This window comes from Physcomitrium patens, chromosome 13 (assembly GCF_059467195.1).
Source record: "Physcomitrium patens ecotype Gransden chromosome 13, ASM5946719v1, whole genome shotgun sequence".
Taxonomy (NCBI): domain Eukaryota; kingdom Viridiplantae; phylum Streptophyta; class Bryopsida; order Funariales; family Funariaceae; genus Physcomitrium; species Physcomitrium patens.
Window position 1 is genome coordinate 15,572,971 of NC_143422.1, and position 23,326 is coordinate 15,596,296.

General features: G+C 35.6%; 3 protein-coding genes across 3 annotated transcripts; 1 reads left to right on the forward strand and 2 right to left on the reverse strand.

Moving 5' to 3' along the window:
• Positions 1–5,199: 5,199 nt before the first annotated feature.
• On the reverse strand, positions 5,200–8,033 carry LOC112290603 (mitochondrial-processing peptidase subunit alpha). The gene is made up of 3 exons (XM_024537056.3): positions 7,154–8,033; positions 6,074–6,363; positions 5,200–5,902 (listed from the first exon to the last, which is right to left on the reverse strand). The coding sequence occupies exons 1-3, from the start codon at positions 7,956–7,958 to the stop codon at positions 5,456–5,458; spliced, it is 1,542 nt and encodes a 513-aa protein (XP_024392824.1). The 5' UTR covers positions 7,959–8,033; the 3' UTR covers positions 5,200–5,455.
• A 4,275-nt stretch (positions 8,034–12,308) lies between these two features.
• Positions 12,309–14,292, reverse strand: LOC112290604 (6-phosphogluconate dehydrogenase, decarboxylating 1). The gene is made up of 2 exons (XM_024537057.3): positions 13,300–14,292; positions 12,309–13,128 (listed from the first exon to the last, which is right to left on the reverse strand). The coding sequence occupies exons 1-2, from the start codon at positions 14,186–14,188 to the stop codon at positions 12,503–12,505; spliced, it is 1,515 nt and encodes a 504-aa protein (XP_024392825.1). The 5' UTR covers positions 14,189–14,292; the 3' UTR covers positions 12,309–12,502.
• A 1,778-nt stretch (positions 14,293–16,070) lies between these two features.
• Positions 16,071–19,670, forward strand: LOC112290218 (ATP-dependent Clp protease proteolytic subunit-related protein 3, chloroplastic). The gene is made up of 10 exons (XM_024536296.3): positions 16,071–16,221; positions 16,420–16,759; positions 16,865–16,966; positions 17,232–17,354; positions 17,580–17,639; positions 17,756–17,852; positions 18,095–18,168; positions 18,487–18,540; positions 18,873–18,956; positions 19,244–19,670. The coding sequence occupies exons 2-10, from the start codon at positions 16,466–16,468 to the stop codon at positions 19,367–19,369; spliced, it is 1,014 nt and encodes a 337-aa protein (XP_024392064.1). The 5' UTR covers positions 16,071–16,221; positions 16,420–16,465; the 3' UTR covers positions 19,370–19,670.
• Positions 19,671–23,326: the final 3,656 nt, after the last annotated feature.

A 23,326-nucleotide genomic window follows, 5' to 3' on the forward strand; every position in this document is an offset into this window, starting at 1 on the left:
TTCATATTCTATGTATCTCTTTTTGAGCCATATAAGATAATGGATATACCTAAAAGAAGACAAATACCAGCTTCTTCTACAAAACTAGACAATAATGAAGAGTTTTAGATCAAAGAAGTCTTAGACTTAAGGTGACACTAAAATAGATTAGAACATCTTATATATTAGTACACATATAATATTAATGTACATAGGAGTCATCCAAGAATCGTACAAATGTATCAAAAAAGGCTTATATTTTTCATTAATAAGATCCATCAAAATCAAAATAAAGAGTCAAATAATTATTGCTATAAAAAATATATATATATATATATATATATATATATATATATATATTTAAGATTGTATTCTATCCTTTATCTTAGTTTTTTATTTTTATATATTTATGGCACTAAAGAGATGAAAAATCAATAATTACCACATTCAACTGAAGATCTATTATTTACTTAGTTACCAAATAATACATTATAATTATTATAATTTTTTGGACAATGCAATAGAGATGAAGACCACCAAGAACAATATGTTTTTTTTTAAATAAATGGTAAGATACAATGTGTTAGGTATCATAATCTCTAAAGAGACTTTCAATGTTTGATAATATTATTAAAAGTAGGAACAACATATGATGGTATTTCAAGTGTTTTATTTGAAGCAAGTTACAAAGACTACAACAATGATTAAATATCATGGTAATCTTCATGCTTTAATATGGGGTACCATTAATGATTGAGAAGACCTATCAATTATCTTCAAAATAAACAAAGATTAAAATTATTGCAAATACAATTTATTGCATCTTAGACTTCCTAAATATGTAATTATTTTTCCTCATAGAACTTATTTTTAGAAGAAAAAATAATGTAATGAATATATATTATTATCTAAATAAGAAGTATTAATTATAAGATAAATAAAGATAGATTTGATAATATCTTATGAAGAAACTTTTTAAAAGATCTATAGACATAAATTTGATTTTAAATGTATTTGTAGTTGATTAATAGATTAAAAACTTAGCCAACAAGTTGGATACATATTGCACATGTTAGCAACTTATAATATAAGTTGGCCAAGTAGCCCACATATAGGAAACTTGTCTTGCAAGTTAGACATGTGTTTTGCAAATTGGACATATGCCAAAGATTCTATAGAACATCATCACATATCTTTTAATTAAATAGTATGTATAGAGGCAAGAGTGAAGCCTTCTTCACTCTTATCGATGCTTTTTTTATTGCTAGTCTTGTTTTAAGAACCTTTAATATTCTTATCGTTGGAAATATCCATTCTAATTTTAATATTATATTGTCTTTAAGTAAATATCTATTTTTTTTAAGTAATAGAAGAATGTGTTGAGAGTTTTATTGTTTGTGATTTATATCTTTGATAATTAATTAATAATTAATAATTTTTATTTATTTATTTAAGATAATTATTTATACAATAAAAATATAGATATTTACATTTTTTGTTCGTAAAATAATATTTTCTCATTAAGATTTTATATCCTATGAGAAAGCATTGTGAAAGCAAAGTATAACTTAGATACTTAAACCACAAGCCTTCTATTCTTTAAAAAGCTTATATATAATTTTCTTAGTATGTACTATATAGAGACAAACTAAGATCACCCTTAAACTTATCAATACATTTTTTGTAATTAAGTCTTAGTTTTAAGATTCTAGATATTTTTATATTTAAAAAATATCCATTTTAATTATTTCTATCTAATGTCTATATTATTATTATTAATGTTATTTTTTAATGATGCATGAATATATTATTTTTCAAAATATTATCTGAATTTATATTCTTAAAAATATGTCTATTTTTTATATATTAATTATATTTAATATTATAATATATCAAAATTAATATTTTAATTAAATACTAATTTACATTTTTGATTTCTAATAATCTTTTTAACAACTTAATTAAAAGTTAACAAATTTCACTTTACTCAAACCAATCCAAGCTGATATTTTATTTCCTAGTATGAATGATAATTTTTTTTCCCTAATATATTAAAATTTTGGCTCAATTTATATCTAAATCTTAAGCTAGTTTGAATTCATGCAAATTTCTAATTTTTTTCTTGATTGTTTCTTGTTCACCATAGATAATAAGTTTAAAACTCTTTATGTATTAATTTACTATTTAATAGTTTTTTTTCTTGAAAAAATATTTTTTTCTAAAAATATTTATTTTCTAAAAATATTTATTTTCTAAAAATATTTATTTTCTAAAAATATTTATTTTCTAAAAATATTTATTTTCTAAACTTACTCCAAGATAGGAATTAAAATCTTTAGATTTGATGAATAATAAATAAGATGCTAAAAAGAGATTATATTTTATATATTTTATGTCATTAATTTATATATTTTTAAAAAAAATTAGTATATAATAATAAATAAAATATTTTATTTAAGTTTTCCAAAAAAATATTTGTTTGTACTTATTTTTATATTATCTTTTAATTTTGTGATACTTTTAAGTAATTTTTTTTTGCAAAAGAAATTTACACTCAATTTATTACTTATAAAATTATTTAAATGTATGTTTGTATACATATATATAAAAATCTAACCTTAAAATATTTTTATTCCTTCTTGCATGTTATTCTAGAAAGATTAATTTTATTTTTAAAAAAATAGTCATCTATTTTTCATCTAAATTTAAATAAATTCTTAATGTCCATTTTAATTTTTTTATAAAACTTTCTATCAGAAGAAGATTTTTCTATAATTATACATATATATATATATATATATATATACCCCGGTTGACTCCAAAGATCCAAAGAATTCTATCTAATAGAAGATTTATCAAAGTAGACTAATGCTAAATGAATTCACAATAATTATAAGACACACAAATTGTGGCTACTTCAAATATATTGGATGGAATGCTTTTGAGTATAAACTACTAGATATATTTTTTCATCAATAAAATAATACTATTAGTTACTTGTTTAATATCAAAGAATATAAATAAATACATTCTAAGAGCTTTAGTCTTATTAGAATCATTGACATATCCTAGCTCAGCTTCTAAAACACTAAATCATATTTTATCTATAAGGTCTTATTTAATCTATGGTCCTTCTTTTATATAAGTTATATTTATATAAAATTAAAATATTAAATTTAGATTTTAATATTCTTATTTAGATACTTAGTTTTAGGATATTTTTGGACTATTTGACCTCTTAGTATTATATCATGATATTTGCAATGTTGTTTAAATAAAATTATAAGAAAGTAAATTAAATAAAAAATACACACAATTGTAAAAGAAATAAAATTTGACATCTAAAAGAATAAGTTCATTATATTATATATTAGAAAGTCCAATTTTTTCTCATTTTTTTAAATAAAGGATAATAGATAGATTAATTTCTTCATCTATTTTTTATTAATTGTTCTATGAGCTTTATTGAGTGCTTGATGAGTTTAAGTTCAAAAGTATGATTGATTTTCTTCAAGTGTCTAACATAAATTTTTTGTAGCTTAAAAGAATTTATTCATTATAAGACTTCTTGACATTTGTTTAGGATGGTATATTATTTCAAATTGTATTTTATTTTTTTCTTATTCTTATCAATATAGTTGATTTGATGCATCTTTGTTTTGTTGTTGTTGAGACAAGAATTGGCTTTTTTTGGCTTATAAATTTACACAAAATCAAAGAATTATATTATTTTTGAAGCTCTATTTCAATAAATTAAGTTTCTTTTTAAATTATTTTGCATTTTTGCATATATAAATCATTTAGTCATTTCTATCTTTTCAATCAAGTATTGTTAACATTGCTAAGTTGTTTCTCAATTGTTGTTGGTTGTTATTAAGGTTTTTGCAAACCAAAAGTGTTAAATTTGCTTAGACAAGTTGTTAGATGCATAAATAGCTTTAGAATGGTAATTACGTTCATATTGTCTACATCAATATGCCTCATTGACAACTTATTAGTGTTATTGTATTTATCACATGGACTTATTAAGATATGGGGCATCCATGTTCTAACACTATTTAAATCTTTTATATTTTAGTATTCTATTTAATAGAATATTCAACAATTTTGTTTAATTGTTGTCTTTGTTTCCTTATTTATAATTAGATATTCACATTAATTACTATTGGATGTAATATTATGACTTTTCTACTTATTTATTGTTTTGTTATTTAATTTGTAATAGATGATAAAAAAAAATTACCTTTTTTTTTCATATATTGCAACATTTTTCGTGGCAATGCAAGATTATTTGTTGTAAATGTATTCAAAACATAGCATTGCACAAATTTGTGACATTGTATTGATGCCCTAATTCTAAGTTTTTGCTTGATGGTTTTTGGTATCAATACATGCCAAATTTGTATTTGTATTTGGCAAGCTCATTTTACTTGACCCAACTTATTAAGGAGCCTTGGCCAAATTTATCTAAGCTTGAAGCAACTCCGGATAAAACTTATATTGTATAATTAGTAGCACTAATACAATGTTGTCAATGGCACACTAAATGAATATGTTTTGGTTTGTTTTGACTTTAGCCAAGAGTGTCTATTCAATATTCTTTTCTAAAAATCCATTGCATTTTATGGTTGTTGCTCAAGTTTGCTTGTTCCATCTTTTCTAATGTCAACAAAGAACCATGCCAAACCACTCTTGGTTCAATGTTAATGTTTCAATGGTCACTATCTCCACCTGCGACTTGTTCGCTCCATCGCTTGGTTCTGATTAGACCATCTTAGCCTAGCAGGGTATGATTTGGGTAGGTGATGTGACCACTGATGATAAGTTAGCCTTGCTGTAGCCTCTATTTTTCTTACATGAGCCAATGACCAACTGTCTTCAGCTGCAGTTTTTGAAATATATAAAGCTAATTCTAATTGTTATAGAAAGGAAAACAATGCACCAAGACTGAGTAACCTTGATGTTACTTATCTTAAACTTGCAGCACCAACCTTCATAAATCATTACTGTCATCTAGTTGTAAAGAGCTGGACCATGAGGTAAATACAAAATTTCTAGATGATATTAGTACTGTACAGTATATAACAAGAAAATAAATAAATAAATAAATAAATAAAAGGTGTCTGAATCACTTAATGTGTTGTTGAACATTTAATAAATGACAAAAATAATAACAATAATAATAAAAGAACAGTGAAAAACAACACAACAAAAGGCATCTTTGAACTTTGAAAATTGGGTCTAGTCATTATTCCAATCATTATCAGGAGTTAGACAACCTATGGTCCACATGATTCGAAAGCGCGAGAGCGGTGAACTCTTTATACCTGGGAAAACCTGTTTGCACTGGCACTGCCATAAGCAAAGATGAACACACGAACGATTACTCAGTTGCTCTTATCAAGATGTGTTCAGGTGTGAATGTGTTTCTCCATTTATTTCGGCAGGAAGCCAAACAAAATTACGAATCTATTATCTATTCCTGGAAACGGCTTGCAACTGCGTCAAAACGAGGAACTCGCACAACATCTCCCCAAGACGCCATTGTAAGTGGGGTGCTTATGATCTTGCTCGAAACGTCAGCAATGTCTTGCAAAGTCAAGGCCTGGACACTCTGGATAAACTCGGCCACGGGCTTGCGATGTCCATATGTCAAAATTTGACGGCCAATATCTTCCGTCACGACAACGCGTGACTCCAAGTTCATCAAAACTGCAGAAATAGTACTATTCTTGGCACGCTGCAATTCAGCTTCGGTCACTTTTCCTGGAGTTGCAACAAGTTCGAGCTGTTCACAAGCAAGGTCCACCAGTTTTGGAACGAAATCGCCAGTAGAAGTGGCGTGGATTCCAAAGAGACCAGTGTCGTTGTAGACGCTGTTGAACGCTGTGAACGATTGCACCTGCTCCCACTTATTCAGGATCTGCAAATAAAACAGATAAATCAAAATAAAGTAAGAAATCAAATACGATGTTCAGGTCAAAAATCTCATTGGCAAGTTTACTCATCAGAAAATGCTCCTGCCTCTACAAATCGTGAACAGCCTGCTACATAATCAATGAACCAGCTTCTGTTGCCAATGCGCCGGTCTTACCCCTGTATACAATCGAGAGTACATTCCCTTTCCAGGACCACCAGCAGAAAAAGACCCCCCTCCTCCAAGGAGTGTTTGCAAGACAGTCACAGCATAGGAATCCTTCTCGTTTCTCCAACCCCCAGGAACTTCAAATGCAATTGCAACATGTGTTTTGGGAGAGTCCACAGATTGCCGCCAGTCACCACCAACGTAATGAGTCTCCACAGGAATAGACTGGTCGGAAGAAGGTAGATCAGCGAGCAATGGTTCTGCCACGGAAAGCAGATCTTCGTGATCCACACCGGAAGCTGTGACATTTTCAAAAAACATGTTCACAATCAGGAAAAGATTACCGGTACTGCACGTCCCCACTTCAACTCCCGCTCATGAAATTACGATGTTCTCATATTGTACACAAATTCCATTTCCTTCGTTGCCCCAAAACATGCTCACAAAACACCGCCCAACCCCTACTCATGATGCTCAAATCACCAATCATCACCAACATTGAAAAGCCCACATGGAACTTCAGTCCGACAATACGTTCTCTACACCAACCAAAATTCTATACCAATTACTTCATTCCCATTCCCAGGATCAGCACATGCTGCGGCACATAAACGACACCACTCGTCCTCAACTCCACTGCTGACATTAACTGATGCAACAGTTTCCATGAAACCCCTCTTCACACTCTTACGAGGCAATGCGCCTTCTGTACAGAAGCTAATTCTTGAAGCATTGTATATCCAGTTTCACGAATGTGTACTTCCCTTCAATGATCCCCCCATCAAAATAGCCACACAGAAAATGTAATACAAACCTGAACCCACAAAGTGGGAAATTTCCATGCAACATCTGAATTTTGTGTGTGTGTCTGAGTGCGAGAGAGAGAGAGAGAGAGAGAGAGAGAACGATAGAGAGAACACTGTACAACATACCTCAGAAATCAATTTCACCAGAATCTGGCGTATTCGAAACATAACACAGCTGCAGCCTTCACAACATACAAAAATCTCAACATTTGCTCACTCCCAACAGCTAGATCCAAAGGTAACAAATGGACACTGACTAAATCCAAATTGGCAATCCACGTACCTGCCAAGACAATCCTAGGCGCAGTATAATTCTCTTTCACAAAATCGTGAAGAACTCCACCGTTCAACCGCCCCAGAGAGGATTCAGGTGCCATGAGGGGTTGACCTAAACCCCCAACGTATCCAGCTGAGTGAATAGCCTCATAAATCGCCACCTGTGGATTATTCGCCAACTCTGCAATCTCAGCCTTCGCCTTAGCCAGCTGCTCTTGAACTTCCCATTCGTTGAACAAAGGGTTCCTCACAGTGTCTACCAGAAGTTCAACCATCTCCGGCATAAACGTTTTGATCGTGTCTCCGGTGTAACACATCTGCTCCCGGGAGGCATTAGCCATCACGTTTCCACCAATGGCTTCCACCTCACGCACGAGGCGAAAGTGCGAGCGGTTGGCGGTACTCTTGAAAGCCATACGCTCCAACAGATGCGATGCGCCTGTGCAGTAAGGGGTCTCATTCTTCGAGCCGGAGTCAATAAAGATCCCGATGGTGGAAGTAGGCCCGGCAATCATCTCCGACGCGATCTTCACACCGTTGGCTAGGGTTGTGACCTTGGTCTCATTAGGCTTAACATCGTCGGGCAAGGCAGGTGGCATGTGCACTCCTTGCAGCGGCTCGAACAGTGCAGGCACGGGAGCGGTAGCGCGCTCGCCGAGGAGCCATGACAACACTCCTCCGGAGCTGGATGCTTGCGTCGACTCTGTCCTCGGCACAGCTTGATTCGCCGCATTGGTGCGAAGCAGGCGCTGGGTCTGCTGCTGCGCAAGCAGCTTGACGAGACGCGCCTTCCGCACTGCCGCACCCCTCATCGCTGCGCGCCCTCCCTCTGCAACCCAATCGGGCCCTGCAAACAACAATCGGTGCCGGATGCCGAAAGACCTAAAAACTGGAAATGCTTGAGGAGCCCAGCGAGCTCTCTCTCAAACCCAAGACTCCGATTGCAGCCGCTTCGCTATCGCCTTCGGTTTCGTTCGTCGATTCCGTTCGTCGATCCAGTTCGTCGACTTTGATCGTCGGGCATCTCTTGACGACCTGGAGGTTACCAACTGAACAACACTTGTGAGAAAGGACGTGAGCCGTAGATTCATCCACATCAACGGTTCTTCTGAGCGTCAAATTTGGTTCTGGGACGTGAGGAAATTTAAAGCAATAATATATTGCTAGTTTTGAGTGAGAAATTTGGTGATATGCTCCTTGTCAAATTGTCATATTTTCAAATCAGTAAAAAAAAAAACTTAAAATTAAAATTAAAATGAAATACAAGTACATGTTCAAATTAGGGGAATGTTAAACAGATCCTAGATTTTACTAAATTGACCCACTTATCATAAAATGAATAAAATAAAATAAAATAAAATGCTTTCTAGATTCATTTCTCCAATACAGGATCCAAAACTAATGAAAACCAACCACATTCATCATGATTACCAAATTTTTCATCTTGGGTAGGTCAATTTAATAAAAACTTATGTCTATTTAACATTCTCCTTAATTTATTTTTTATAAGTAAATTTTTATATTTTATTAATAAATTAATATAAATTAATATTCAAGTATTCAAATTTATTTGTAGTACTAATCTTTTAAATATATTTTTATTTGAATATTAACATATGAGTTTTGAAATTTTTGAAAAATAGTCCTCTTTTTATATTTAAGATTGTCATGTTGTACACATGTTTTAAATGATGATGTTAAGTGTTCTCTAAAATGACCATGTTTATTGAGTAGTTTTGAGTCACTCAGAAATGTTTCTAATTGAGATATTTTTTAAGAATTTTATATTTTACTTCATAGTATTGACATTTCCATTTTTTCTTTTTCTTTATTAGATGCTCTAAATCATATGTATAAGTTTCAAAAAAATCATTATAAGGATTTTTTTTGTTTTTCACTAAATGAAGAGATTGCAATCACATGATCATTGTGTTTATGAAATACACACATATGAAAATAAAAACTTATAAATTCTAAATAATTTAATGTAAATTATAAAAAATAATATTTTAAAATTATTATTATTTGATATTATCAAATTAAACTAATAAAATATCCAATAATAAAATGAGATTATTGATGATTTTTTCTTACATTTTACAATTTTACATAATAGAAAATGTATGATTTTTTTTAGTGCAAGAGATGAATTTACTCTTTTAATAATACAATTTTTTTGTAAAATGAATAAATTTTTATATTTAATTTAAGAAGCGAAACTTTATTTCTATTTTTAATTTGTATGAAGTTCATTTATTGATATTTGATATTATTACTATTTTCTAATCAAAGTTTAATATTATTTTATAACTATACTAATAATTTTATTATATATTTTGAGGGCATGGACATTTCAACACCCTCCTTAGATATTTTGGTACCCCCTTCCAAACTCTTTGGATTGTTGCCATTTAGAATACTTAAAAGTTCCAAGGTTGAGCCTCTACAACCCTCATTGAGTGGTACCTTGAGAGATATCAAAATACACAAAGAGGGGTACCAAAATATTTGTATTCTATTTTTATTGTTGGATTATTTTATTAGAAATTTTAAAATATTACCAAAATTAATAGATAACCTAGTTGGATTAGAAAGGCTATTTTAGATAAAGGCATAAAAATATTATAAACATGATATTCAATTAAAGATAAACATAATTTCAAATCATCATCTTAATATCAAATTTTAAATACTTCTTAAGTCGTTTGATTAGTTAGTTTAATTTAACTATCAAGTTTTAATAAAATACACACCATTTGTTGAAAACCAAATTAATGATAAAAAAATATCTATAAAAAGTGCTTTTATTATGGACTATTATCTTATAATGAGTAAAAGCACATTCTATCTTTTTTGCTAAACTTTCATTACAAACATGATGTTCAAATGATTTTACAACAAAAACATTTAAAAGTTGATTAATTTCAAAAAATAGTCCATAATTATTTCAAGTAGATAGAAGTTACAATAATTTAGAAATATATTATTGATGATTATTTTATATATGACATATATACACAACACCACAAATTTTTATTTAAAGCTACAAATTTTTTTAATAAATAATTTTCAACATCTTAATAGATCCAAAGCATTCTAATTTTACAAAAAAATCATTTTATATTTGCATTACAAAAAGTCACGTTGCTTCTTGAAAATTCCCTAATATTCTTTAATTTTTCTTTAATTTTTTTATTTTTATTTTTAAGAGTTAAAGAAATAGTCAAAATTCACTAATTCTAGTAATATCGTACTTATATTTAAAATTTCATTTTTTTACTTTTTACTTTTTTCTCACATGTGTGATTATAGTGTGTATACTCAACATGCTTGATAGTGTGTACATCAACTCTGCTTGCCTAAACACAAAAGTGTATTTAAACAAGCTTTTAAAGAGATTAAGACATAAATTGACTTAATTTATCCGAGATCATGAGAATGGTACAACATTTGAAGACACCTCCCCAAGACGCCTCTCTAAATTTGGTGCTTATGATCTTCAAAACGTCAGCAATGTCTTGCAAGGTCAAGGCCGTAAAAACCAAAGAGACCAGTGTCGTCGTGCATGTAGTTGAACGCTGCGAGCGAATAAACATGCTCGCATCTGTTACAGACATGCAAAAAAAATTAATCATAATAACAAAAATAAAATCATATACGGTGTTCAGATTAAAACCTCGTTGGCAAGTTTACTTATCAGAAAGTGCTCCTGCGTCTACAAATCGTGAACAGTCTGCTGCATTATCAATGAACCAGCTTCTGTTGCCAATGCACCGGTCTTACCTCTGTAAACTACCCAGAGCACATTCCCTCTCTAACACCATCAACAGAAACGAGTCCTCTAAGGAAGTGTTGCAAGACTGTCACAGCATGGGAATCCTTCTCGTTTCTCCAACCCCCAGGAACTTCAAATGCAATTGCAACATGTGTTCTGGGAGAGCACATATTTCTTTCAGTAACCAGCTCCATAACGAGACCACAGGAATAGACTAGTCCGAAGATCGTGATCCACCCCGGAAGCTGTGACATTTTCAAAAACATGTTCACAATCAGGAAAAGATTACCGGTACTGCACGTTCGCACTGCCGCACCCCTCATCGCTGCGCAGCGCTCCTTCTGCAACCAATCGGGCCCTGCAAACAACGGTGCCGGATGCCGAAAACCTGGAATTGGAATGCCTGAGGAGCCCGGCGAGCTCTCTCAAATTCGGAATCACACGGATTGCAGCCGCTTCGCAACTACGCATTCTGGCTTCACCAGTATACCATATATTTTTCTGATTTATTTGGCACGATTTGCTGCCGTGCCATCTGGAGATATTACATAACTTTTAGACATTGAAGAATCCGATTCAGTGTTACTCTTGATATGCAGATTGGTGCTTATCTGCATTGAGTCAAGCACCACTTAAATCTAAGCTAGTTACTGCGTCTACGAAAACTCGTGATCAAGCCACTGAAGAATTAGTAGACCGGGTTGATTGGCTTGCTAAAGACAAACTGATACAGGACAACACCCCCCGAGTTGGATCGAGGGGTTGCCAGCAGTAAACAATGAAGCCCCATTCGTGAAACATCGGTGTTCAGTCAACAAACATCTCTGTGCTGCCGAGAAATCCAGGTTATTGTGTGCAGCAGCTCTGAGAACAGAATGGTTGCAACGTGCATTGGACTAACTTTGGACGCAAAAAGAAGGGTAGAGGCGGTAATAGGCAGAAGCCCACCAGTATTTATAAGGCCAATAATGAGGGCTAAAAGTCATCGTCTTGCTCGAAAGGCGGAACAAACTCAGAGAGAACAAGAAAGATTAATGACTACTGTAGGGTAGTTTTTGCCATAAAAGCAGAGAAAACTCCACTAAAAATCATGAACATATACTATCCAACTTAAGTCCACACATGATAAGAGTTGTGTCGTTTTGGGGTGTTGCCAAGAAGATGGCCTTCGAAACAGAATAACATGATTGCCTAGCGCAGCTTCGTTACAACAGCATTCTCATCTCCGTGAAACTGTGCCAAGTTTTACTTACCGAGACAGAATTAGTCAATCCGGACAACTTGGCAATATCAACACCCTAGATTCTAACTAGCTTCCCGATCCAAAGTGGGTCAAGTTCATGCAGATCGTTTCTCACCAAATAGTTGGCCAACCAAAAAGCAGAGATACCAGAATCGGGGTGCAATGCATTTATTATTTATGCCCGTCGTGCAGCACATTTCTAGCCCCAGGGTGCTCACTCTGACCCTAATCGGGCTCAGAATTAGCTAATTACAAGCTCGATTCCCTCGAATTAATAAAGATCGGCGGTGAATTTACAAGTCTGTAGTTACCTTCTTACATGCACTGCGTACGTACACCTAATGCTTCTGCTCTTTGGAGCCGATTTTGAGGTCACCCTCAGTAGCCGCCCTGTCGCCCAACAGCTTCTTCGCAATCTTGTACCACTCCGTGTGGAAGGAGTCTTTCATGTCAACACGCTCGTAAGTATGGGAACCAAAGTAATCGCGCTGAGCTTGGACAAGATTTGCTGGAAGCCGAGCTCGCCTGTACGTATCAAAGTAACCGAGACTGGCGCTCATACCTGGGGTGCTCACCCCAACTTCGATTGCCAAAGACACAACCTTCCTCCATGCACCTTGTCTCTCTACCATCTCCTTCGCAAATTCAGGGTCTATCAACAAGCTTGCCAATTTTGGGTCCCTGTCGTAAGCTTGCTTAATGCGGTCCAAAAACTTGGCTCGAATAATGCACCCACCTTTCCAAATACGAGCGAGTTCTCCGAGGTCCAAATTCCAACCCTTCTCAATGCTCTTTGCACGAATGAGGTTCATGCCTTGCGCGTAACTGCAAATCTTCGAGGCATACAGGGCTTTTCGGACGTTGTCGATGAGCTCCTGTTTGTCAACTTTAACCTCTGCTAATAAATCACTGACTCCCAAACTTTTGAATACTTTGGCGGCTTCCACGCGTTCCTCTTTCAAACCTGAACATAAATGACCGTGCCAGATGTCAATACCAGCAACGTTGAAGAGGTGATGCCGATTGGAAGCCGATCAGTTTGTACCAAGTACATTCAACAAGGCTGGGCCCCTTAGCAAACCGGACGCAAATGAGAGGAGACGCTACTGTCAAGGAAAACGTGTACATCTCTAACCTGAAAGGTATCGCAAGTCTAGGGATGTCGCAATAGTAGGAGCGGCCACAGATAATTCGGCAGCTTGCTGCACGGTCCACTTGCCAGTACCCTTCATGCCCGTCTTGTCCAGCACTTTATCGACGAGTTCTCCTTCACCCTTGTCATCCGGGACAGAGAAAATATCAGCAGTGATTTCGATTAGAAAGCTTTCAAGTTCGCCCTTGTTCCACTCGTAGAAGGTTTCGTGCAGCTCCTTGTTCGATAAACCACCCACGGATTTGAGCACATCGTACGCCTCGGCGATGAGCTCCATGTCACCGTACTCAATTCCATTATGCACCATTTTGACGAAGTTGCCAGCGCCTCCGGGGCCAACGTAGGTCACACATGGACCACTGTCGACTTGCGCAGCCACTTTCTGCACAATGTCTTCAATGTACTTGTACGCTTCTAGAGTTCCTCCGGGCATGAGCGAAGGTCCATGTCGAGCACCCTCCTCGCCTCCACTGACTCCCATCCCCAGGTACAACAAACCCTTCTCCTTCACCTTCTCCGCCCTCCTCTCCGTATTCTCGTACCACTCATTCCCTCCATCAATGATACAGTCCCCCTTCTCGAGGTACTTCGACAAGAGCTCGATGGTCTGATCAACCGGCGACCCTGCCTTCACCAAGATGATGATACATCGCGGCTTCTGAATCGACTTCACAAACTCGCAGGGATCTTTGAACCCCTTCACGGGCAAATTCCCCTCCTCCTTCGCGCGCTCTACGGTCTCATCCACCTTGCTCGCTGATCGATTGTAGACCGAAATCGGGAAACCCTTCTCCGCAATGTTGAGAGCCAAGTTCTGACCCATCACTGCCAACCCCGCCAACCCAATTCTCGAAAGGCCATCGGACGCCATCTCTCCCCCACCCGGCACCCGATTCCCTTCCAAGACGGATACCCAATTCACAACGCAGTGTTGCGCTCGCTCTTCACCAGACCCTATCGAAGCCAGACACCGACCGATCTCTAACAAACTGATCGTCTCACCAATGCTTTCTATTCATACATCGATGCCATAGCCGAGACCCACGAAAGCTCAGGAGCTCTCTCTCTCGCTTGAACGCAAGAGCAAAGGAACTTTCCTGAACAACTACATTCATCCAAATCCATCTCAATATTCATTCGTTCATTCCTGGCTCGGGATACCCCTGTTGCATGGCCCCCAGTGGCCAAGCAGCATTGAGGTTCAAGGCCCAAGTAATAATATCTATAAACATGGAATCTGCGCATGAAACGTGATTTATCATCCATCGCCATCCACTTTGAGTTTGTCATGTGTCTCACTGGAACGGTTTTGGGAGCCCTAACATGACGTCCTGACAAATGCTCTCTACCTGGGTGGACAGAGCCCTAAAACCACGGAATGAATTCCACGAGCAGCTGCGTACATGGTGTTGTTAGGGCTCCACTACTACATCCGCGTTCCCGGTGGGGAACGCCCTCCGTTCCCATTCGGAATTCATCCGTTCTTTTAAGTTCCTTTGCTTCGTTTTCATTCATCTAATATTAGTTTCTATGTAGGTCTTCCCTAAGCATTGACCCTCAGTCGAAATCAGTGATTGTTCCCGCCATCCTACGTGGCACCACGTAGGATCCTTCAAGGGTATGTTTACAATATGACAATTTAAAACTGGTAGTTTCAACGATCAATTTAAATGCAAATTGTTTCACATGAAATGTGCTTCAAAAACATAGCTTTTTGAGTTTTAGATGATTTTTTTGTGAATGTACTATAATAGTAGTAGTTCATGAACAATTTTGGAATCAATATGTTTGTTTATCAACACCTCAATTTTTTAATATGAAGATATAAAAGTATGTCACACACTTTGTTTTATGTACACTATTTACAAAGCTCTACACTCATAGTTAAAGTTATTAGTGACTCGGAATATGATTTGTTGATACAAGTTTTCCTTTTTGGAACAAATCTTTCAACGAAGCTTGCCATCTAAATTTATTAGTGTAATGCATATAGTATGATTTATTGCTTAGGTCCATTTTAAAACTTTTTAACATTCAAAAAAGAAATAAACAAGAATGCAACAGAAATTAAGAATGAAATAAATAAATAAGTAAAATCACAACATAAATTTTATTGGAGACATTCTATTGATAATATTTAATACATGTTCCATAGCTTGCACATGATTCTTTTGTCGTCTGCAATTGTATTTTGTCTTGGAAATTATATAAAGACTCGAAAACTTGACTTTGGATAAACTCGGAATTATAAAACTTTTTACAATCATAATCAACAAATAATGAGAATCTGCTCTAAGGTCGTTATTTTCAAAGAGTAAAGTTTTCCTATTTGATTGCTAACACATTTGATGTTTTTCCACTGTAATCACATGATCTTCATCTAAAATCTTGAGAAAATTTAAGCCATGGATCTCAAGGTTGCACAAATGTGCAAAAGTTGAACCATTCATTGAATAAAAAAATAAAAAAATAAAAAAAATCTATTTGTTAGTTATAAATTATCAAAAAAATAAATCATATTAGATAGGTAATGTAGACTAAAAATTGATTTTTTTTTTGATACCCTTCTGATTGGATTAAATACATTTGTTTAATAATAATTTTGTATTTTTTGGCCAATTTGGTACTATATGCATTTAAAGAATACAGTAAATAGTGGTTGATGATGAAGAAAGAACATTCGAGTTATCCGGTGCCGCCGTCATGGGGCCTGAAGTGGCTCCGTGTCTCAAGCCCTAATCGACAATATTTGCGATGAGGACGAAGACGACGAGGAGGAGGAAGGGGAGGATCGATCCAGCGGCATTTCGTGAACCCACTTCCCTCCACCAACACCGACTCTATCGACATCAGAATTTGGGTCGCTCGCAGCTCAAATCGCGAGCTTCTGCAAAAAAACTCGAGGTTTGGACATCTGTTGGCTGAATTGTGTGCTAGGGTGCATTGAAGATGGCAGGGAGTGCTGATCACGGATTCGCTTGGGTGCTTTTGTGGAAATTGCGAATTCCGGATTCGAGGTTTGGGGTTAATGAGATTGAGCTTGTGAGGGTTGAGGAGCTGTTCCTGTGTGCTTACGAGGTTTTTGGGTTCTGTGACGTGTAGTTGGTCGTGGAATTGAAGGAATAGTGGAGTTGAAAAGCGAGAAGTCATGGCGCTGCTTGATAGCGATGTGCTGCGCTGGCTGTGTCAAACTCCGAAGAAGAATCTGGATTCGTTAATGAGGGTGTCGCAAAGGTTGCCCCGAGCAGGACCTGCGAGGGTGAGTATGGGAATGGGTTTGAAACACCCGCATTCTCCGAACGATCCTTTTCTGGCCAAGCTCGCTGCGGCTGCATCCACTGAAATGGGGAAAGCTCAATTGGCTGGCGCGAGCGGTGTTTCTGATGGCCCCCCGTTGTTGGATATTTTGTCGAACCCGGTGATGATGGCAGCTCCAGCTCAGGTTTGTCAGGTCACCTATCGCTTGTTGTTCGTGTTCGAACAGGGCAGTTGACGCACTGGTGCAAGCGGAGTATCTTATCTGAGGAAACATCTTGGGTTTGAACAGGTGGAGAGGTCATCTGGCTACAACGAGCACAGGCCCCGTCGGCCACCTCCTGACCTTCCTTCATTGCTCTTGAATAGCAGAATTGTGTACATTGGAATGCCTGTAAGTTTCTCATTGTCTCGAATTATGCTGAATTTGGGAATTGGCAACATTTTGGATTCGTACTCGCTACTTCGAGATTATGGATTTTGTAGTGCAGCAAACTCTTCATCAGAGCGCATGCAGTTTTCTTGCTAAACATTGTATTGTGGAAGTTTTTGCTTTCCGTTCAAGGGATTTTTCGGTAGAAATTCTTCGAGATGTGTAGTCGTTGCTCTCAGTTGTTCTTTGTATTTCTCTGGTCTGATGTGGGTTGTGTTTGGAACAGCTTGTTCCCGCGGTTACCGAGCTAGTGATTGCCGAGTTACTTTACTTGCAGTATGCGGACCCTCGGCAGCCTATCTATGTGTATATTAATTCTACTGGAACCGCTCGTGCCGACGGTGAAACGGTATGCTATCTGCTTTATGACAAATAAATGAATTGCGAGGCGTAGCTTAGATACTCATAGGATCTTCATTGTAGCCATTCCTAACAGAAATTTCTTTAACTTTAGTTTGACTGCCGTAATAGTGCAATTTGAATAACTCAACTAAATTTTGCATATCAGTTCTACACGTCTTAGGTTGTTCTCGTCCTCTGTGCTGACTTCGTTGAATATCTATATTGTCCTCAGGTTGGCTTGGAGACAGAAGGATTCGCAATTTATGACACTCTGATGAATGTTAGAAATCAGGTATATATAATTGTTGTGTGTTATTGGCTTTTGAGTTGAGGCTCTAAGTTGTATTTCAGAACGTGCGGCCCTTTGGCCATCTAGAGTGACAGACTCAAAAGTTCACATTATTGCAGATTCAAACCGTAGCAGTAGGTGCCGCTATTGGACAAGCTTGTTTGCTTTTAGCATCAGGAGACAAGGGCATGCGCTACATGATGCCTCACGCTACAGGTACATCAAATATCTGTTGAAGCTCTGTGTGATGCACCTTTTTGAGCCTATGTCTCGTTTGGAACATAACCCTGACGCTCGGGACTTCTACCACTCTTCTTTGGCTCTTCAATGTGCAGTGTCCAGATACTCCTTCGTGGTTACATCTCATCTTTTGAATTTAGGTTACATATCTCGATGCACAGTACAGATGACATGTCACTGAAGTTTCAACTTTTTGTATTGTTTAAAACTGTGCGTAGCCATGATTCAGCAACCTAGATTACCGTCCACAGGCCAGATGTCTGCGATTGACGTTCATATTAGAGCGAAGGAGGTGCCTCTTCTTTACTATCTTGTCGTTGACTATGTTCTCTTGTTCCCAGCCTGGAAACTGTCTACCCCTCTTTCTGTTCATGCTTCGCTTGTTCGCCTTAAATTATCGAGCAAGCAACAGTTTTTGATATACTCCTTGCATACGTTGGAAGTTGTGTTTCTTGGTATATGTATGATTCCAAGAGATTGGCAGTCTTGTTGCTTTCATAATCAAAGGTCTAATAATTGCAGTCGCTATCAGTAAAGGCTTGTCACTGACGAACAGAAGATTCTAGCAATCCCTTGGTCTGATTCCCGAACTGTGTTCCTTGGTGTGCAGTTGATCAATAATAGGGATACACTTGTTGGGTTACTTGCAAAGCATACTGGCAATGTATAAACTCTCACCTTCGCCCATTCACATGCACAACCAGCGGAATGTGCTTTGTTGCAGGAGTTAGATTGGTGCTTTGGTGCTGGTAACTTGCTTCAAATGTTCGGTACAATGGTTGGTGTACTTTGGACACAAAACATTTGTGATGGACCTTTGTTTTGATGCTAGATATATGATTACCAAAACAATATCTGGGTGTTGCTTTTTCTAATGCAATCTAACCGATTGAGACCCCGAGAATGGTCCTTATACGGGAAGTCTGCAGTTTCATCTGAAACTTTTTTTCTGTGTTCACAATGTCCTCATGATTGGTTGCTTTAATTGGTTTGCAGCCTGTTGAGAAGGTTGCCAAAGTGATGGAAAGGCCTTTCTACATGAATCCTAAGAAAGCGGTGGACTTTGGTGTTGCTGATAAGGTTCGTTCATTTTCCTACTTTAATGTAATCAAATCTTCAAATGTTCATTACGATCAACAGATGTAAAGGTTACTCCTCTTATCTACATGCTCTGCGTACTGATTTGGACTAGGCTCTTTTCTTCGTCAAAGATTTGTTCGGAGTCATGGTTCCAACGTATTTTTCAGATTGCTAGGTCTTTAAGGGCCTGATTTTTGCCTTTTTGTCTTTTTATTTTTTTGTTGTGTATGTTTTTGAAAGTTTAGCTTTTCTTGTTGCTCATCCCTTGTATCCTGTTGGTATTACAGATATTGTGGCGAGGTCAAGAAGCTATGGCCGAGACGATGAAGGCAGAGGATTGGGACAAGGGTGCAGGTATTCGAGTGGTGGAGCGTCCCGCATCGTATGGAGCTGGAGACACTGGCCTTGGCTAATCCTTCAACATTTCTGCTCGGACAATCAGAAGCTTGTAGATTTTTTTATTATATTATATTTTATTTATTTATTTTTCCCCCTTCCCCTGGGTGCAGAATCAAGCAAGAAGTGTTATTTTTTTGCACACTGTGCAAACCATGCCATGAATTGGCCTTTGCTGAGCCTTTTACAGGTCATCCACCAGATTGGAAGATTTTGTCCACTTGGTATTGCTGTTCCATATCTGTAGCATTTGTTTCGTAATATAGCATTGTTATGCAACTCAATTCTTATTCATTTATTGATTTTTTGATCATAGTACTTCATTCGCATTTGTTGTAAAATCTCTTTAATTTCATGAAATTAGGATTGGTTGTTGCAGAATTTTAATTAAGAAGAAAAACTAATCCAACTTTTTTCACCTTTGTGTAAAAAGACATGCTGTTTTTAAAAATCTTGTACAAAGCCAAAAGCTTTCAAAATGTGTATTATAACATATTTCTAATGCTTTTCATAATCTTTTCTTTGTGCTTAAGTGAATGATTTTAGCTTATTTTATTTCGCATGCATTAACAATTATCCCTCGTTTTTCCAACTGTAACGTTTGATGATGGATAAAGGCAAACATTTACCTATTTTCTGCATCGTTTTCATTAAACTTTCGTTTTACTTGGTCTGTTTATTCATAATGGTACGAGTTTTTCATTACTGTCACATGAGATGGCTTCTAAGCTACCTGGATCACTTAACTGTTAATACCGAAATATCACTTCAACAAATAGAATTTAGTCCTTAATTCTGAATCGAAATATTCGTTATCGATTCTTTCAGAAGTACAATATTTTGACCAACTTTAAAGTATCTGAAAGTCTTGTTGGTTAGAACTAAAAACTAACGATATCAACTTTGTGACATTTTATGACCACAGCTGAGCTATCTTAAGTGTACAAAAGAAACTACCTTTCTAAACATTATTTTATTACCCTTAAAATGGAGTTGGGTAATCCATTACCTGTTTTTCCATCCTGATGTTTTTTTTATGCTCTATCACAGCCTGATAATAATCAAGCGATTTTCTTCCATTCCTTCATGACATGACGGTCTACAATAACTTAATCAAACGATTGCTTGGATACATAGATCCAAAGGAACGTCCACACAAGTGTATAACAACGCAAATTCTCATTTCCTGTAGGTATGTAATCACAGATTGTTAAATCATTAACATGTTTCGCAAGTATCATAATTAAACGGAGCAAGCCGGAAACACAAAAACACCTAAATCCTAAATGAAATTTAGCCTTAGTAACAAAAGCCCACATTCTTGTCATGATACAGAACTTCGGTTTCGAGTTTTCTTAGCTCTGCAGTTTACGTGGACATGAAAATGCACTTACAATTCATGGGGGTGAGTGTCAGAAATCGTCAACAATTATGCGATATCGTTTCGGATTAGACGTCATGTACTGTTTGAAACCATATAAAATGTCAGTAGGTTACTTTTGGAACGGAGTGACGATGTTGAAGTTATTGAAGTACTTAGACCCAGTCGAGTGATGAACGACTGTGAAGTCAGTAACGATACCTTACGAGACGGTCCAATTCTTGCCCTTAAGTTTGGAGAATGAGACTGTAGATGGTTCAGTGATTGCAGACCTCAACCTTTACGAATCGCATGTATGTTGCAAGGAATTGCCATCCTTGCTCTGGAACTCGCTGCCCACGCATTTCCGGAAAACGAAGAGACCGCAGGAATCGACTCGCAACTTTATGGCCATTACCCTGGCGTAGTTAGATCAGCCCCCAAAATGAACTTGACCAATCCAGCTTGTCAGTGCTAGCTTCGTTCAAATAAGCGCCCGTGTCGACAAATGCTATATGCAGGAAGTTTGTAAAGCTAGTTGTCTGAGTTCGGCCGCTCCCTGTAGTGCTTCCATTGCATTCCAACTCATCTGCTTCTGTTGCAGCCATGAATTCAGCTTCGATGGTCAGAAGTGCTATGGTAGATTGTAAAATGGACTTCCAACTTACAGGTCCACCAACCAGCGTGAAGACATACTTGTAGTGGACCTTCTCTTGTCCAAATCTCCAACAAAATCAACATCTACAAAACTTGTGATCTGTCCACCTATCTCATGTTGTGTATCAAACATAATATTAGCATTTACAGTACCCTTTAGGTATGAAAGTATCCATTTCACTGCTTCCCAATGCTCCTTTCCTGGATCTGCAATGTATCTACTCACCACACTGACTCCAAAAGAGATATGTGGCCCAGTGCATACTATTGCATGCATAAGGCTGCCTACTGCATTTGTATATGAAATCACGGAAATGTACTTCTCGTGCTCAGTCTTGGGCCACTGTGCTAAAGACTATCTGAAATGAGAAGCTAAAGGAGTATTTCTTATCTTTGCATTCTCCATACCAAAACTCATCAGTACTTTCTCAATGTGTTTTTTTTGTGATACCCACAATCTGCACATTTTCAAGTCTCTATGAATATCAATACCTAGTATCTTATCAAGAGGTCCTGAGTCCTTCATTTCAAACTCCTTACTTAGCTGACCCTTCAGCCTATAAATATCAGATTTCCTTTGATGTGTAATCAGTATGATACCTACACATAGCAACAAGATAATACAACTGTATGGAGTGACCTTCTCAACTCATTTGAAACACACAATATGCAAACTCACTCTTGATGAAGCCATGATTGATCATAAAATCATCAAAATACTTATATCATTGTCTAATATTCTATTTTAGTCCATTTAATAACTACTTCAATCTACACATGTAATTCTCCTTCCTAGGGACTTTACCTTGGCTCATGTATATTTTTTCTCTAGTTCTTCATATAGAATTGCAATAGTCAAATCTAACTACTCTAATAATTGTGGATATTGGAAGAAAGAAATAGTGTATGAAGATTGTGTTGGAATAGCTTGTCATCCCATTAGAGAGTATGGTGTGAATTGATATGATTATATACAATCTATTATATTAACTTAAAACAAAGGTTATAAGATTTTAAGTTATTTACTTCTAAAATATATGGTGAAAAGAAGTCTAAATATAATATTTTGCAATAAAAAAATAAACATATAATTATATAAGTTACATATTTAATTATCATACTATGAACAAGTATAAATTAAAAATAGTAAAATCTTTAATACCATCAAATCTATACACTTTTAAAGCAATTCAAATACATATTTAAAATTAACAACTCTTAAATATAGCCATTGGTTTATTCCAATTTCTTAAAAATTCTTCTATAATAAAAGTAAACAAATCCAAAGCCTAATTCAAAATTATTATTTATTGCAAATTAAAAACTTATAGAAAAAATTATTTATATTATTGGAATTATAAATTTTAATAAGAAAAAAGAGGAGTAAATCAAGTTGTTATTAAAATAAATTAAGGAGATTAAAAATTGAGCACATATGTATAACTCTAAATCCTAAATCTTAAACTATGGTAAAAACTAAAAGATAAAAAATAAATTTATATTTAAATAATTATTTTATCTCTTCAATGATGTATAAAACATGTGATTTTAAATTAATATGAATTAGTTATGAAGGTTAAAAAGTAAGAAATAAAATATAAAAATTTAAGTAAATAGATTTTACCTTAAAAATAACTTATTTAAAAAATCTAAGATTTTAGCCTCATTGAATCTGAGAAAGTGATATATAAGATATATTAGAGAAGCCATGAGGCTTTAATCATATCTTTTTACATATATTGAAGGTATTACAATCCATAAATGTATTACAAACATACATATTTATATTAGTAATTATTTATTTTAGAGGAGTTAGATAGAAATAAATAGAAGCAATGAATTCATAACATCTTATAGATAAGCTTTTTAGAAGCTTTGTAAATACGGATCTAAATTTCTAAGTATTGGTAGGTAATTGATAAGTTAAAATTTTACCAACAAGTTGGCTACATGTCAC